Source organism: Rhinopithecus bieti, unplaced genomic scaffold (genome assembly GCF_001698545.2).
Source record: "Rhinopithecus bieti isolate Rb0 unplaced genomic scaffold, ASM169854v2 scaffold_2888, whole genome shotgun sequence".
In the NCBI taxonomy this organism is placed as follows: Eukaryota; Metazoa; Chordata; class Mammalia; order Primates; family Cercopithecidae; genus Rhinopithecus; species Rhinopithecus bieti.
Window position 1 is genome coordinate 2,364,973 of NW_016804209.1, and position 17,686 is coordinate 2,382,658.

The window sequence follows — 17,686 nt, forward strand, 5'->3', positions numbered from 1 at the left end:
TCTAAACTTTAGACACAAAGGCCCATGGTTCACAAAGAGATCAGTAAAAAGATTTTCACTAAAGTAAAGGACACGTTCCTCGTGAGGAACGATACTCCTGTCCCTTGGCTGCCACACGCAGAATAGGAGATGGTATGCCAGAAATCAGCTGTCTCACTGCCACTTTTCAGACTCAATACAACACTAGATCCTTCTGGCACCACATCCATCCTCAACTTCGTAACACACAACATGAAGTCAGAATCCATACTGCAAGGATACAATGTCTGCATGTGACTCAGGTACAAACACACATGCATTTATGTTTTACACATATTTACATGAAAGCTATATATATAAGATATATATTCATATACTCTATGATCAACAATCGTACATGCTTTCTGCCTAATGGCAGGCACAAACTGTACTGAGCTGAACATAATTTTATGACTGACACTTAATATCTTTCTTTCAATCTCTACTCACTGTACTCTAGGCTGGCCCACTGCTTTCTAGTAAACCCCAACTTGAAGGATGTATATCACCATGAGGAATAATGCTCTTCAAATATTTCCCCTGCCCTCTATTTCTGATCCTAACATGGCAACTGACTGGGTATCCTGATGCTATCTAAATTTTCCCTCAGCCAGAGTTGTTACATCCAAACAATAAAGTCCTCAGCGGCAACAGTTCCAATATAAGAGATGCATAATAGTTTTGAACAACGGAACAGGATGTAAAATACCCAAGTTCTGGTGCTGACTTGGCCACTGCCTAGCTGTGCTGAATCACCTATCTATGAATAAGAAGGGTCTGAATATCAGGTATGGGAATAGACAGCACATTCGCCTTCACAGGGGCCCTACTAACTGACTGCGGTATTCAGTCCCACTGAGGCTGGAAGCATCCTCAAAATCATCCTAAAGACAGTGTTCTAGAGGGCCATGGACACTAAACACTGCTGGCTTGAAGAGATGATACGTAAAATTTTCCATGTGGCCACCTACTTCTCAACCTGATCTAGTATGTAGTTTAAAACTGCCCCTTTGTCATCTTTGGTCCCAACTGTCTCAATTATACCAGAATAATAGATTCTCTGGAATCCTTATCTTCATTTCCCCCATGGCCAAAGTGTGGTTCAAGTGAAATAAAGGAGCTGGTGAGTCTAAAAGAAAAAATTAAGGGATATTCTCAGAAAAGCCCAAGCAGAAGAAATGATTTTCCTATGAGAAAAGGGCTTCTCGGCCAGGCACGGTTGCTCACACCTGTAATCCCAGCACTTTGGGAGGCCGAGGTGGGTGGATCACAAGGTCAGGAGATCGAGACTATCCCGGTTAACACGGTGAAACCCAGTCTCTACTAAAAATACAAAAAAATTAGCCAGGCGTGGTGGCGGGCGCCTATAGTCCCAGCTACTCAGGAGGCTGAGGCAGGAGAATGGCATAAACCCGGGAGGCGGAGCTTGCAGTGAGCTGAGATCCTGCCACTGTACTCCAGCCTGGGTGACAGAGCGAGACTCCGTCTCAAAAAAAAAAAAAGAAAAAAAAAAGAAAAGGGCTTCTCAGGCTTGGCACAGTGGCTCACAACTGTAATCCTAGCACTTTAGGAGGCCAAAGTGGGTAGCTCACTTGAGGCCAGGAGTTTGACAGACCAGCCTGGCCAATATGGCGAAACCCTGTCTCTACTGAAGACACAAATATTAGCTGGACATGGTGGTAGGCGCCTGTAATCCCAGCTAGTCAGGAGGCTGAGGTGGGAGAACTGCTTGAACCCAGGAGGCAGAGGTTGCAGTGAGCCAAGATTGCGCCACTACACTCCAGCCTGGGTGATAGAGTGACACTCCGTCTCAAAAAAAAAAAAAAAAAAGAAAACGGCTTCTCATTGTTCCAGACTTTTATCTGCAAACTACCATTCATACTACATTCTAACATCTAGTGAAAATTCGCTTTTATTACATTATGTATATACACACAGAGCCAACATTCTGTTCATTTCTTGAATTTTATGTGAATCAGTTTAACACTCCCCACTGTGCCAGATCATCTGCCCACCTGGCTTAAAATCCAAGTACTACTGAAATCTAAGCTCTTGAATTTCAAAAGCAAAATCACTCAACTATATCATAACAAAAACTTCTCACATATACCCTAGAAAAACATGAACAGAGAAAGAATGACAACAAAGTTAACAGTGGTTTGGATAGTATTTCCTTCTTAAATAGTCCATTCAGAAGTGTACAAGTACTAACATGTTTTGTGATGTAGAGCCTAATGAATCTACTGCCTGCTCCTCATCTTAGCCTCACCTATGACAGACATCACTAGTTGAACACAAAACTTTCCCTCTGAACCTGGAGGCACCCTGAGAAACCATGGACACTATCCTACAGGCGAATTCTTATCCACTAACCGGAGTTGGCCACTAACCAGTGTTGGCAGGTGAGACAATATTCACTTGCCATTCCTGTTGTGAGAGAAGAAAAAAAAAAACAACTAAGGGTAAATAAGCCCCACCCTATTCTTTATCAGATTAATCACTTGAACAACTCAAAACACCATCCTGCCAAACAATGAGGCCCTGTTTTATTGCAGTGAAAAGGGTCAGAGACATTTGTTGCTGCAAGGACTTTGAAGATGACCCAGTCCTCCCTTGTCATTGATCAGAGGAGAGCATGGAGGCCGGGGGCTAAGAGAAGAGAAAGATCGTCCAACTTAATATGAGTTAGTAGAAAAACTAAGGTGGGACTGGGTGCGGTGGGTGGCACATGCCTGTAATCCCAGCACTTTGGGAGGCAGATGCAGGCATATCACTTGTAGTTAGTAGTTCGAGACCATCCTGGCCAACATGGTGAAACCCCATCTCTACTAAAAATACAAAAATTAGCCGGGCATGGTAGTGCATGCCTATAATCCTAGCTAATTGGGAGGTTCAGGCAGGAGAACTGCTTGAACCTGGGAGGCAGAGGTTGCAGTGAGCTGAGATCAAGCCGCTGCACTCCAGCCTGGGCGACAAGAGCGAAACTCCATATAAAACAAACAAACAAACTAAGGTGGGCCCAAGGTTAGTGCCCTTTTCTACATGTCACACCCCTCTCAGCCAGGGCTGGCAGTGAAGGTAAAGGGAAACTACACTCCATTTCTTTTATTCAGTCTCCTTCTGTTCCTTGCATCTCCAGGAGAATGCAAATAGCTTTGGTCTGCACCTCTTAACATTTCCCCTACCATCTGGCTCTCAAATATAAACATGGTTTTGTGGCCAAAGTGGAAGAGGAAGTAATGTCTCTGAAACTTATTTTCCTGCTAACATGGCAAAATTATACACTCTCCCAAGAGCCCCTTCTAAATTGCACAACAGTCCCCAAACCTTCAACACTGTTCATGACAAACAATATATCATTTATTTTTATCCAGTTACTTTAACGATCTCAAAAACTGGATGTTAGGTATCTGAATGCGAAAGAGCTTATAATCTTTAACTTCTATAAATGAGTACATTTGGTATAAAAACCATTGTGAAATGTTTTTACGCTAATATCCAAAAGGATCAAGATCATAACTTTGAAATTTTCTACACTTAAAAGAACACACACAAAGAACCTGCTAAAATTCCCAAATAAGAAAAATTTACTGTCTTACGTATTTTGATTCGGTCATTTAAAAAGCTTAGTAACGTTATTTCTATAGGATCCCAAAGTTCTGAGGACCCAATGCTAATTTTACAACAGCACTATGTTGTATCAGAAGTTCTTAAATGATGCCACTAACGATATCACATCACAAAGAAACAAGCAGACAAAGCAAGAAACCACTATTCGTTAAAGGGATTCAAATACTTAAGCCAGTATAAATCAGAACACCGATCAAAAGAGAAAGTTAATTCTTAACATGACCATCCATTATCAGAAGCAGGAAATTTTCAGCGCAAAATGATTTTTTCATGTTTTGAGGTAGTCTTTAAATGTATACATGTTTAATACTTTCAATTACAACTTAGGAAAACAATCAAAGATGTGACGTTTCCATTTTAATTTCAGGAAAGTATTTTTCTACACTTGCACAACTACCAGCTACATACACACAAACACTAGTTATTTAATAAGGAACTAAACCATCAAAAAGTCTTTGATAATAGGATAATTTCACGTGCCAGAGCATTAACGATGCTGCTGAATTATATCAAGAGTGCCAAAACCCATAAAAGAGACAATAAAATTGGTCCTACACAGAAGCATTCACATCTTAAATATACATACAAAATGCCCCCAAATACTACAATTACCATAAATTACAAGTTACAAAAATACAGTCAACAGATCCTAAATCAATTTATTGAATAAAAATTTAAGCATGCTTACAAAGAAAAGAAAACAGAAATCGTCGACCTACTTTTTTTCCCAGTAAACGTGGCTAACAAAGGAATGATACAAAGGCTGTACGATCCCACGAGCAGCAGTGTCAATAAGGTAGCATCATAGTGCCTCTCTGAACCAGGCGGTGGGGTGAGTGTAGAATTGATAAAGATTTTTGAAGAAATATCAGTTTCTGTACAACTGCGAAATCCTCCTGGTACAGTCATTTAAAAGGATCAAAGCAAGCTTAAGCAGGAAAAACTGCAGCCATGTTCACTCTCATATCCCTCATGCTTGCTCTTAGTGAATTCGAATGGAGGAAAAAAAAAATGTGTAAGCTCCAAGGCACTACACAAAACAGATTAAACCAGCTAGCAAATCAAACTAAGAAAGAGACTCATTGATCTGAATGCTTAATCCGCCAACAGGAACACATCGCCACTAGACAGGCTCTGTGGGTGTATGGTAAACCCCTTTGTTAAAAGACAAAAAGGAATAGACAAAAGCATTTTACAACCTCCTTAGGAGCATCAGACATGGTACTGAAACGGTGGCCAAGTCAACATGGATGTCGACGGAAAACGCAGGGCTGTGGCACTACAGATTGTGTCTGCTTCAAGTGCCACAAATTCTGTTGCCACAACAGTTTTTCTAGAGCATGCTGGTGATTCTATTTGGCAGTTTGTTTTTCAAATTGCTTTGCAAGACAAAGAGAGTTTAAAATAATACATGTGTGAATTACCTTTTCAAATTCAGAGTTCTCTCTTACATGCAAGCCTGATTTTGTGCCACAACTTCAAAATTCAAACAATAAAGCTGGTAATAATCCTGTTTAATTTCAAGTCACATATCCCAGTATTTCTGAAGGGCCAGGGTATGCAGCTACTTACTCTCATATGAGTCCAGCTACTGCTGCTAGGTGACCCATCGGAAATGTGCTCATTAATTCAATGCCTTCTCTACAAAAAATGATTTTGCAATTCCCTCACATACCTGCTGTGTGATTTTGTACCAGTGACAGTATCTCTAAGCCTCAATCCCCTCATATATAAAAAACAGGATAACAGTAGAAGTCACTTGAGAGAAAAAGATAAAAGCAAATATGGACATCCTAAAATACTGCTCCACACCCAGAGGAACCTTGTGAGCATTATGACACTTTGTCCCCATCTCCTCACCCAAAAGAAGAAACCGATCCGTCAAACTGAAGAGATCAATTTGCTGCTCCTCTCCATACCCTTGTGTGTGGTTTTATTAGTATTCTCATCATCCATGAAAATACCTTCTTTTTCTCCTCCACTATTTTTTTAGAATAAGGGCCATTTCTTTTACATCCTATGTCCCTCACTGCACCTATCATGGTGTCTGTGCACAGCGGGCACTTCAACATTAAATTTATGAATTATTTCGTGGGGGAGTATAAAAAAGGGAATGAGAAAATAAGAACCAAGTCCAAATACATCTTTGGAATGAAAGAGATATCTCAGTAAGTTCACTCATTTATACACAGAAAATAGAACTCAGGTTAACTGAAAACGTTAACAAAATTCTCCTGAGTTTAAATTGTTTAGAATGAGGATTCAAGTTATACTAGTCATATTACACAAAATCTAGCATCCAAAGATACCACAAGAGATAATCTTTTGCAAAGTACATGAAACTATAGTAATCTTTTTCCTGATTCCAGTTAGAGTCCAAATCCCGAGTCGCTACTCTTAACCCTCCAAAAAACCATTACTTCAGATGACGCACTTTAGAATCCTTCATGCAAAAATACACTTTAACACACAATTATTTCAAGAGAGTTTTCAAAGATTTTGTTTTTTTCTGCCAAACTTTCAGAGCAACTCCAAGGAAGCAGTATGCATATTTTCCTGAAACCCTAGAAACAAAATTCTAATTATACGCAGAGCATTCGTTTTCTTGCAATGACTGTTTCCACAACCCCCGAAGCGTGATATAAAGTTGACTTACAATTGTTGCTGTAAGTGCTCAGCTCACTGTGGGTGCTGGCTATTGAGGAGGTGCTTCCTGTCCTCCGCAGCGCAGAACTTTTCAAAGATGCTTTGGATTTAGGAAGTGGCCTAGACAAATTCACCCATGACGACTGTGCAGTTTTCAAGGATGCAGGCTTTCCTTGGGGTTTAAAAAAAAAAAAAAAAAAGTTTCCACTGCTATTCATCCTGAAAGCCAGCACTTTTTAAGCCTGTAAACTCAAACTTCTGCACTAACAACAAAGTCAAAACACAAAATGAATATTCACGATCATGTAACTTCAGACGAAAGATGAAAGCTTCACGCAGACGTGTTTATTTTTGATCATTTAGAGGTAAGAGAGCAGAAATGATGAGGCAATTAGGATATGAGAAGTGTGGCAGTAACCCTGTCTCCTAAAGTAATTAACTCACACATGTTCTCTGAAGGAGAAGATCAATCAGAAGAATCGTGAGAAAGCAGCTTTTGGCAAAACTGAAATCAAAGAATGAACAAACTGATATGACCTCCCATACTGTTGACTAAAAAAAAAAAAAAAGAAATTCCATTAGCACAATAGGCTATCATATAAGAAATAAGTACGTGGAAAATTTCAAAATCACCCTAACAGAAAGAAAAATGCAACTTGGTAAGAAAAAACTTCATTTGAAAATGCCTAATGTTCTAACACCAGGTGGTGCTATACTATTCTTTTTTTTTTTTTACTCTCACCTTTTCTTCTTTATTCTCCACGGTTTATTTATTCTCACCTGCAGTCCTACCTTCCTTCTGAATCTCAAGGCTACTCGTGTTTTAAAGTACTTATTGAGTACTTTAAGTTTTTATCTTGGACTGACATGCTCCTGTTTATGCTGATTATAGCTCCATTGTTTTATTATTATTATTTTTAATCTCACTTTGTTGCCCAAGCTGGTCTCAAACTTCTGGCCTTAAGCAGTCCTCTTGCCTCAGCCTCCCAAACTGCTGGAATTACATGTGCAATCCACCCCACCCAGCCATATAGCCCTATTTTTAATTTTTTTTTCCAGCTTCACACCATTGAAATCATCTTTTCTTCCCCAGATCCCCATATATTCTAGCACTGTCTCCCATTGCGGCCAGTACCACCTGACAGAAGTTGAAAAGGACCTTTGATGAAAATGACATTGTTGCGTATCACTAAGGATCTCATAAGCGAGTCAGGTAATGCTGCCAGAAAGTCATGCCCATTGCATTGTTCCAGCGATTTCGCTCATAAAAACCTCATCCTAATGAAGAAAAAGATGCTGAAGCTCCTCAGGCCGGGCATGTGAAGTGACCGCATTAAGCTCCCATTTCGGCTCCAGCCTCACTCTTGTATTGCTCTTCAACATCCACGTGTGCTCTGCTCCAATCAACCTAGCTTTCTCTCTGACACCAGGGCACACCGTGTGCTATTCTATTAATATTCCAACAGGCACATCATTTCTTTTCAAAGAGCTCTTCTTCCTCCTCTTTTTGAATCCTTATTTAACCCTTTATATCACTGTCTAAACTGTACTGGACTCCTAAAATCCTGTCCTTCCCTCCCTTCCAACCCCATCGTGTTAATCTCCTGAATGTGAAAATGAAGGTCGTGACCCAATCTAAAATTTGGGATTCTCCACTATGCCCAGCATGTGGCCCAGGACAGCTTTGAATGCTGACCCGATACAAGTTCATCAATTTTCTTAGAACATTATGAGATTTTTTTGCTATTTTTTTTGTTAGCTCATCAGCTATCATTAGCGTATTTTATGTGTGGCCCAAGACAATTCTTCCAGTGTGGCCCGGAAGCCAAAAGATTGGATACCCCGATCTATAGGATGGTGATCTTAGTTTCAATCCTTTTATTTAACATTAATTTCACAGGCTTAAAAGGCAATGTAGGGTTGATCCCTACCCACTTCTTCCCCCTTAGGCCATGTCTCCACCCTTTCATACACACACAACCCTTAGTGGTTTCTCTCCAGTCATTTCACTCTATTCTTCTGCTTATGTACATCCTTCCGACTGAATGGCCTCCTTTCTATCCCCTCCCCTATTTCTGTCCAGTGAATGCAAAGTCAGCTCAAGCTCTCTTTTAAACTTTGCTACTCATTTGCAGCTCCACCCTAGGCCTACTGAATCACCACCTGCAGTTTCACAAGATCCCCAGATGATTAAAATGCACGTGGAGTTTCTGAAGCACTGCTGAGAATCAGGACCTCTTTGTGAGCTTATCCTGCCAGGACACCCTCCTCTGTGTGCCATGGACTACGCCTTGCTTTCTGCTCACACCACGTACTTGCTTCTATCACAGCATTTGCCCCCACATTCCTCTTGGACCATCTCCAAGGTTCTTGAGATCAGGAAGAGCACCTGATTCAATTCGGGTCCTCAGGAACTGGCAAAGGTCTAGCATGGAGTGAGCCTTAATAAATGTTTCCTCAACAAATTCATTTTTTTAATGCCAAGAGTAAATGATATATTTTGAAAATGTGTTCGCCCATCACCTGCATTGAAGCATTCAGTGCTTAACCCATTTTCATAAGTTTATGTGTCTCTTCAGTCTATTAGAGACTTTTTTCTTTACATCCTTTACAATAATTAGCAACTGTGAGATGGCAAATACCCATTTTAAAAATTTATGTTTAGCCACCAGTTTTACTTGCTTTAGGAGGAACAGAAAAACGGATTTTTAGAATACAAATTTACCAAATTGCTGCCCTTTCAGCAGAAACAATGATGAGTCATCATCATCACAACTGATAAACAAGGGTAGGCAAGTAACAGATCAAAATGACTGGGCCACAGCCACAGTGCAGCCAAGGCTTCCTACATTTTGGAAATCCGCTTATTCTTCAGAAATACATGCCTCGTAGCTTTGTTTCTAAACACACCTTAGGTTTGCAGACATTTCTGTGTGCGCCTTGGAACTACTACAGAAGACCTGTACCTTCACACAGCTGCACTAGAGGAAAGCTCACCCCTGCACCCAAATATCATTTCCCTGACCTCCCCTATCTCACTGGCACCCCCATCCAGGCCCACCCCCTACACCTAATGACAGCCAGTCCTCGCCAAAGTCTTCCCAATTCCACCATGACTCTTGACTAATGAGCACTGAGGAGAACAAAATAAATGCTGATTTCACCAAAAGATTAGTTCCTTTGATAGTGAGAATAATCCCAACAGTGTGTGACTATTACTATCCCAGTTTATAGATGAGAAAATTACTTAGGTGGTTAAATGGCATACCTGGGTCACATACCCAGCTGGTGACAGTAAGGCCTAGAATCCAAGTGTCTAGCCACCCGCCCAGTGTTCCCTGGGCCATGCCACAGAATACAAGCATCTCAGTTAAAGAAGTATGAGGCCTGGAGGCAGACAGAGTTCTGACTGGAGCTCTTACTAGACAGGAGCTCCTACAGCGGAATGGGGAAAACAATGCGCATACAACAAAGACATTTAACTATTTCACCAACAGCTCCGACGTTTAGCTTAACAGTAAAGATGACCTAAAGTCGTTTTAATTGGATTTCATACCAAGCAATAAAATATGCACATCATAAGCAATATTAAAAGTCAAACACAGCAATATTAGGTTAACTGAGAGACTGCAAGTAACCCAGGCACTAAATTCTTAAACAGTGAAATCAATACAGGACTTCTCTGAATTACAGTCCTGAAAAGATGACATTTACCAGCTCATATCGTATTGTGTAACTTATCCCAGATGTGAAAGATAAAGATTTAAGATCTACTTGCCAGAATACTATTGACCTCAGCAGTTTATTTTAAGCTCATGCACTTAGCATAGACTTACGTATAGACAACAGATTTGTTTTTATTCTGTAATTATAACCATCTTTTATGTAGGGAAAATCTGGAAGGTATAACACTTCCACTTTGCCTCAGATAGTAACACAGACAGTCTACTGGATTTGAAGCAAACTTTCATTAATCAACCAATTTACTGAAACACTCACCTCAGAAAACCTGAGTAAGTGTACTATATTTAACAACAATAAAAATCAGTCAAAGACGCCTAGCAAAACTAAAATTTCAATGGAAAGATAAAGTGAACAACAGGATAGTGTTAATATTAATATTATCCTATTCTGTAAAACAAGATGGTAGAATGGTGCTTGCCAGGGGCTGGTGGGGAAGGGAAATGGGGAGTTGTTCAACGGGTATAAAGTTCCAGTAATGCAAGATGAATACGTCCTGCAGATGTGCTGTACAACACACTGCCTATGTTTAACAATACTGCACTGTGCACTGAAAAATGTGTTAAAGGGTAAATCTCGCTAGGTCTTCTAAGAAAGAAGGAAAAGAAAGAAGAGGCTGGGTGCAGGGGCTCATGCCTTTAATCCCAGCACTTAGGGAGGCCGAGGTGGGTAGGTTGCGAGGTCAGGAGATCGAGACCATCCTGGCCAACACGGTGAAACCTCGTCTCTACTAAAATACAAAAAACTGGCTGGCTGTGGTGGCCCGTACCTGTAGTCCCAGCTACTCGGGAGGCTAAGGCAGGGGAATCGCTTGAACCCAGGAGGCACAGGTTGCAGTGAGCCGAGATCACACCACCGCACTCCAGCCTGGGTGACAGAGCAAGACTCCATCTCAAAAAAAAAAAAAAAAAAAAAAAAAAAAAAAAAAAAAAAAAAACAGAAAAAGAAAAAAGTAAAGAAGAGAAGAAACGAAAAGGAAGAAAAGAAACCAACAAACAGGACTTGGAGGGAGCAGTGATAGCTATGAGATATGGGAAATGAAGGAAGAAGAACAAATTATACAGGAACACTGAGAAATTATCACATTGGCTAGAGAAAAACTCAGAACTAACCTGGTTGAGGGGGTCCCAAGGCAAAATAAAATTATAAAGTTCCATTTTGCAAATCCCCTGCAAAAGAAAACTTACATATTTTAAGTTTGTATTTACCTATATGTTGAAAAAGTCCAAAAGGCCATACCACAATTTTGTGAGACTAGTAAGAGGTACAGCAGAGTCAGACAAGGAAGAACAGGGAAGGTGCAGAAATGATAACTTTTCCTTCATACTTTATATACAAATACATTACTCCATATGAATTTTAATTTTACAATGAGCATATTTTATAATGAAACTATTAAATATTATTAAAGTCAATGGGGTCAAATTTAATCAGATAAGACATCTAAGACAAAACAAAGAAATAAAGAAAGGATAAAATTGGATCGATTAAGTTGATTTTAATAATCACTTTTATTTCTGGTCATCTGTAATCATTACTTATTCTTCAATTTTCTTTTATTTTACAGTACTTAAAGAAAAAACAGAATCAGTATTCTAATTGATGCTTTGTATGGCTATCATAAAAACAGTCGCTTTACTACTGGAAAGTTCATCATGTTACCCTCATGGGATGTTTCCTAGGACTGGACATTAAAGCCCAAGAATGAACTCCTGAAGGGTGTCCTTTGTCTCGACCCTTATGTTAAATGATTCACTCTCCAGGAGAGAGTTCCCAGGGCCCTCACAGGTATGTAGTGTAATCTCTCAGCAACAATTTGGCCTTCTCCATTCTTGAAGGAAGGCCTAGGGAAGAAGGTGGGTCCCACACCACTCACAGATCACCTTTAATATCATGACAGCAATTTCCAGAGCCACACAAACACCTACCAAAGCAACTTCTCGTCTCTCAACTATCGCCTAGATGCAAAGAAATTCAGCACTAACATACATATATTTTTAAATTTTTGTAGAGGTGGCGTCTATGTTGCCTAGGCTGGTCTCAAACTCCTGGGCTCAAGTGATTCTCCTGCCTTGGCCTCCCAAACTGCTGGGATTACAGGTGTGAGCCACCATGCCCAGGCTTAATATATTTTTCACAAGACTATTCAGCATTGAAAAGGTGACTTCTTGTTTATATATTTGGTAACAATTTATGGATTTTGAAGATGAGTTTTAATTAGTTAACAAAGAAACACTGACTACTATATGATCTATATCAAAAGACACATATCTGTTTTTATTTTTTTTGAGACAGAGTCTCACTCCATCACCCAGGCTGGAGTGCAGTGGTGCCATTATGGCTCACTGCAACCTCCGCCTCCCAGGTTCAAGCGATTCTCCTGCCTCAGCCTCCTGAGTAAGCTGGGATTACATGCACACACCACCACACCTGGCTCATGTTTTTCTATGTTCAGTAGAAACAGGGTTTCACGAGGCTTGTCTCAAACTTCTGACCTTAAGTGAGCCACCTGCCTTGGCCTCCCAAAGTGCTGGGATTACAGGTATGAGCCACTGCGCCTGGCCAAAACAGATCATCTTAATAAAAATCTGGACAATAGATTCACATGAAGATGTGTGTTACCCAAGTATTTATGTGCTTACCTAGTAAGGCAACTGCAAGTAATCACAAAGTTCAAACATATACAGAGCCATAAACACCTGACATCCTGCCACAGGATTAACTACCAGATGTTCTCAGTAAAAACTGTAAACTAGAGAAAACATCATGTCTCATCATAAGATATGTTGTTCTGTAGTTTATACGGCTTAGTAGGAACACAGGTATCATGGGGAAGAAGAAGAAAATGAGGCTGGAGAAATAGGTAGTTTACAGTCGGGTGAGACATGGCACTGAATGCCAGACTCATAATTTTAGACCTTAATTGTTAGGGATGGATATGGTGGGAAGATGTGTGTTGCAGGGGTGGGGGAGACTGAGGCTTTCTTAGCATTTACATCAGAACTTGATTGTGTGGTAGCAGTGTGCAGAACTGATTGAAGACTGAAATCAGGGAAAAAGGAAGCTAGAATACCAGCACCTGCCAGCTTTAGAGAAGTGAGAATTTTAACTAGAAAATGAAAAGATTATTGAGGTCCATTTGAAATATATCCGTAAGGCATGCAAGTTGCAAGGCCACTAACTACTAAGGTCAGAAACAGAAAATGCCAAATTGACAGACACAGTTAAAATACAAGACATGAGAATATGTATTTTTTTTCCAATTAATTCAGAGAATGTTTCTAGCTATCATTATAACTTGGGTTTCTTAAACACAAGTCAACTACACAGGGACAGTTACCTGTAGAGTAATTATCTACAGTAACTAGTAATTATTACAAAATCACGGGAAACCTAAAAGTGACAAACAAGTTAACAGTAAGTTATGAGAGAAACAAATTATACATACTCAAAACCGTGTTTGCAGGTTCACTTCCAATTAAGCTTAAGGGACCAAATTCTCTCAACACTAAATATACATGTTTAAGAATTTAGCTTCAGGCCGGGCGCGGTGGCTCAAGCCTGTAATCCCAGCACTTTGGAGGGTCGAGGCAGGGGATCACCTGAGGCCAGGCCAGGAGTTTGAGATCGGTCTGGCAAACATGGTAAAACTCCATCTCTACTAAAAATACATAAAACATTATCTGAGCGTGGTGGTGGGCACCTATAATTCCAGCAACTTGGGAGGCTGAGGCAGGAGAATCACTTGAAGCTGGAAGGTGGAGGTTACAGTGAGCTGAGATCCTGCCACTGTACTCTGGCCTGGGCGAGAGAGCAAGACTCTGTCTTAAAAAAAAAAAAAAAAAAGTGAAAGACTTGAGCAGATATCTGTACAACCATCTTCATAGCAGCATCATTCACGATAGCCAAAATGTAGAAGCAACACAACTTTCACAGGCAGATGAATGAACAGAAGGTGGTACAGCTATGCCATGGAATATTCTCCTGCCTTAAAAAGGAAGCTGACACATGATACAACATGGATGAACCTTGAAGACACGATGCTAACTGAAATTAGCCAGTTACAAATATGTAACGATTCTCATTCATGATTACTAGAATAGTCAAACGCATATAGACAGAACACAGAACGGTGAGTGCCAGGCGCTGAAAGAAATGGAGAACTGGGGGTTAGTAAAATGGATACAGGATTTCAAAGGGAAAACAAAGTTCTGGAGATGGATACGGAGGATAGCTGCACAAAAATGTGAATGTACTTAATGCCACAGAATTGTACATTTAAAAAAATTGCTCAAGTGGCACATTCTGTGCAATGTATGTTTTGCCACAATTTTTAAGTTAAAAAAAAAGGAACTTGTGCAACTAGTTAGAGTACGATATTAAAAAAATAAAAGTCTTACTGGAATAAAACCATACTGACACCATTAATAAGGTGGTATATAAATCTCAGAAATATAAAAATTCAGGATAGGGGCCAGGCGTGGTGGCTCACACCTGTAATCCCAGCACTCTGGGAGGCCGAGGCGGGCGGATCACGGGAGGTCAGGAGATGAGACCATTTTGGCTAACATGGTGAAACCCCGTCTCTACTAAACATACAAAAAATTAGCTGGGCATGGTGGCCGGCGCCTGTAGTACCAGCTACTTGGGAGGCTAAGGCAGGAGAATGGTGTGGACCCGTAAGGCGGAGCTTGCAGTGACCCGAGATCGCACCACTGCACTCCAGCCTGGGCCACAGAGCGAGACTGCGTCTCAAAAAAAAAAAAAAAAAAAAAGGGTAAAGGAGGTATCTTAAATCAGCAAAAACACTTATTTGTGGTATTAAGATATTTGAATTATTAAATTAAAATTTGAGAAGCAGAACGGTATAGTGGTTAAAAGCTGACAATCTCAAGGCAGATCATCTAGGTTCAAACCCGCGCCACCTCACACTGCCTAGTGAGCACGTTCCTTACCACTCTGCACTTCTGTTTTCCATATATAAGAATGGGGTTGATAGGAGTAGTCCCTACCTCATAGGTTCTTGTGAGAATTAAATAAATTTATAATTTTAAAATGCTTAGGCCGGGTGCAGTGGCTCACGCCTGTAATCCCAACACTTTGGGAGGCCGAGATGGGTGGATCACGAGGTCAGGAGATCGAGACCATCCTGGCTAACACAGTGAAACCCCGTCTCTACTAAAAATACAAAAAAAAAATTAGCCGGGCATGGTGGCGGGCACCTGTAGTCCCAGCTACTCGGGAGGCTGAGGCAGGAGAATGGCGTGAACCCGGGAGGCAGAGCTTGCAGTGAGTGGAGATTGCGCCACTGCACTCCAGCCTGGGCGGTAAAGCGAGACGTCATCTCAAAAAAAAAAAAAAAAAAAAAAAAAAAAAATTTAAAAAAAAACCGGCAAAAAAAAAAAAAAAGCTTAGAACAGCATCTGGCACAAAGTACCATACAAATATTAGCTATTAGCGCTCACCATCCACCAAAATAAATTAAATTGGATTACAAAGCAAAGGGCTTAAGATGAAACCATAAAACACAATAATTAAATATAGGTCAGTCTTCTTTTTGAGTAGAGAGCATCTTATGCATAAAAACACAGGAAAAGATAAAGGAAACAAGACATCTGACAACACAAAAGTGAAAAAAGATTAAGAAATCACCATATGCAAAATAAAAGACATAAAACAACAGGCAAGGAAATGAACAGCAGCAGATCAACAAAAAATCCTATGCCCCTAAATGTAAGTGAGCAAAAGCTCTCAAAAGAATGAATTTTAAAAAGAGTTGATAACTTTTTTTTTTCTCCAAGCTCACTGTGTCTAACACCTTTCCTGGTGAGCCAACTGTCATTCCTAATCCCCATCTCCATTGCTTAACCCCATAGAAAAGTTTAAAAAGTCAAATACTTGCTTCCTGATCTTTCATGCCAGTAGGGGCAAGAGCCAGATCTGGTCTGTGCCAATCAGACATAAGGACGAGAGGGCAACGGGGGAGCTGCTGAACGTGTGTCCCCAATTAAACGAAGAGAGGAGGAGGTCCCTGTCCCGAGATGCCGTCCTTTGCTTCCAGCCTTTGAACACAGTCACAGGAAGTGGTGGCATGCACACGGAACTCTTAGCAGCCATATTTTAACTGAAAAGCCAATGACAAAGCCACATGCTGATGTGAGATGAGCAGAGAGGCAGAGAGAGGACATTTCTGAATCGTCAAACCTGGAACAGCCTGCCTCTAGCCCTCCCAAAGCATAAACACACACAGCCTCTGGTTTACATCCACCAGTTAGGTTTTCTGTCGCCTGCTGCAAATTGTGTTCTTAACTGCGCCATTCTCCTGCCAGCAGTATTGGATGCAGTTGGTTCCTCTTTTCTCGTTGAAAGGCTTTCCTTATTTGGCTTCTGGGATGCCCCTACCTTCCTGCTGTTCCTTCTAGACTTTGGAGAGTCTAGGGAGCATCCCAGAGCTATCCTTGACCTGTGCTCTCTACACTTACTGCTTTGGAGATCTCATCCAGTCTGGTGACTTTAAATATCCTCTATATGGTGCTGAATCCTAAATTTATATCCGTAGACCAGATTTCTTCCATGCACTTCAAACTTGCATATCCAGCTTTCTACTCCACACGGCCTCTTATCAATCATTTCAATGTAACTGAGTTTCAGATCTCCCCTTCCCAACATCTGTGCTTCCACCATCCAGTCTCATCTCGGGTAAAGGCTGCGCCATTCTTCCATTGCTCACACCAACATGGTCATGGTCATCCGTGACTCCTTCCTTTGCTCTCACCCCCAATCCAATCTAAGCAAACCTCACTGGCTGTCCCTTCAAGCACATACCTAGAATCTGACCAGGCCCTACTGCCACAACCTGGGTCCCAGAAACCATAACCTCCTGCTGTCATCACAGCAACCCCTCCTAACTGATCTCCCTGTTCCTACCCCACCCACATCCAATCTACTCCCAACACAACTATCAGAGTGATCCCATTAACATTTAAGTCACTCCACTTCAAAGTCAAAATCCTAATTATGATTTTCAAGACTATACATGATCCATGCTGGGCACGGTGCCTCATGCCTGTAATCCCAGCACTTTGGGAGGCCGAGGTGGGTGGATCACCTGAGGTCTGGAGAACGAGACCGGCCTGAACAACATGGTGAAACCCTATCTCTACTAAAAATACAAAAACTAGCTGGCCGTGGTGGAAGGCGCCTATAATCTCAGCTACTCGGGAGGCTGAGACAGAAGAACCGCTTAAACCCGGGAGGCGGAGGTTGCAGTGAGCTGAGATCGTGCCATTGCACTCTAGCCTGGGCAAAAGAGCAAGACTCCGTCTCAAAAAGATAAAACAGCAGACACTGTCTCCATTATATATGTAAACACGCGTGCATGAGAATATGCAGAAAAAAAGGTGCCAAATAGTCATAAATTTTTAAGTTAAAAGCTATTTGGTGGTGGTAAGATGACAGGTGTTTATTTTCTCACTTTAAATTTAAAATGCTATACCTTTAAAATAGCCTACTGGGAAGAGAGTAAACTTGACAAACTATCCAATTTGCCTGGTTAAATTCAAGACACAAGAAGTAAAGAACAAAACAGGGCCCCGCATCCCTTTCTTGATATTGACATTGACAAGAGGCTCTCGGTCAGCCTCTTCTTTGT

The 17,686-nt window shown here is 40.9% G+C and overlaps 1 protein-coding gene across 12 annotated transcripts in view; it reads right to left on the reverse strand.

Moving 5' to 3' along the window:
• The window catches only part of MTUS1 (microtubule associated scaffold protein 1), a 160,410-nt gene that overhangs the window by 74,579 nt on the left and 68,145 nt on the right, over nucleotides 1-17,686 (reverse strand). For 8 of the 12 annotated variants that reach the window (XM_017867216.1, XM_017867220.1, XM_017867222.1 and 5 more), the window contains exon 4: nucleotides 6,305-6,466. The exons of 3 other annotated variants lie outside the window; for them this stretch is intronic. In XM_017867216.1, the coding sequence (XP_017722705.1) occupies nucleotides 6,305-6,466 (162 nt within the window). Of the gene's footprint in view, nucleotides 1-4,367; nucleotides 4,870-6,304; nucleotides 6,467-17,686 lie in introns of those variants that run through there. One more of the 12 variants, XM_017867226.1, reaches the window with a different exon arrangement.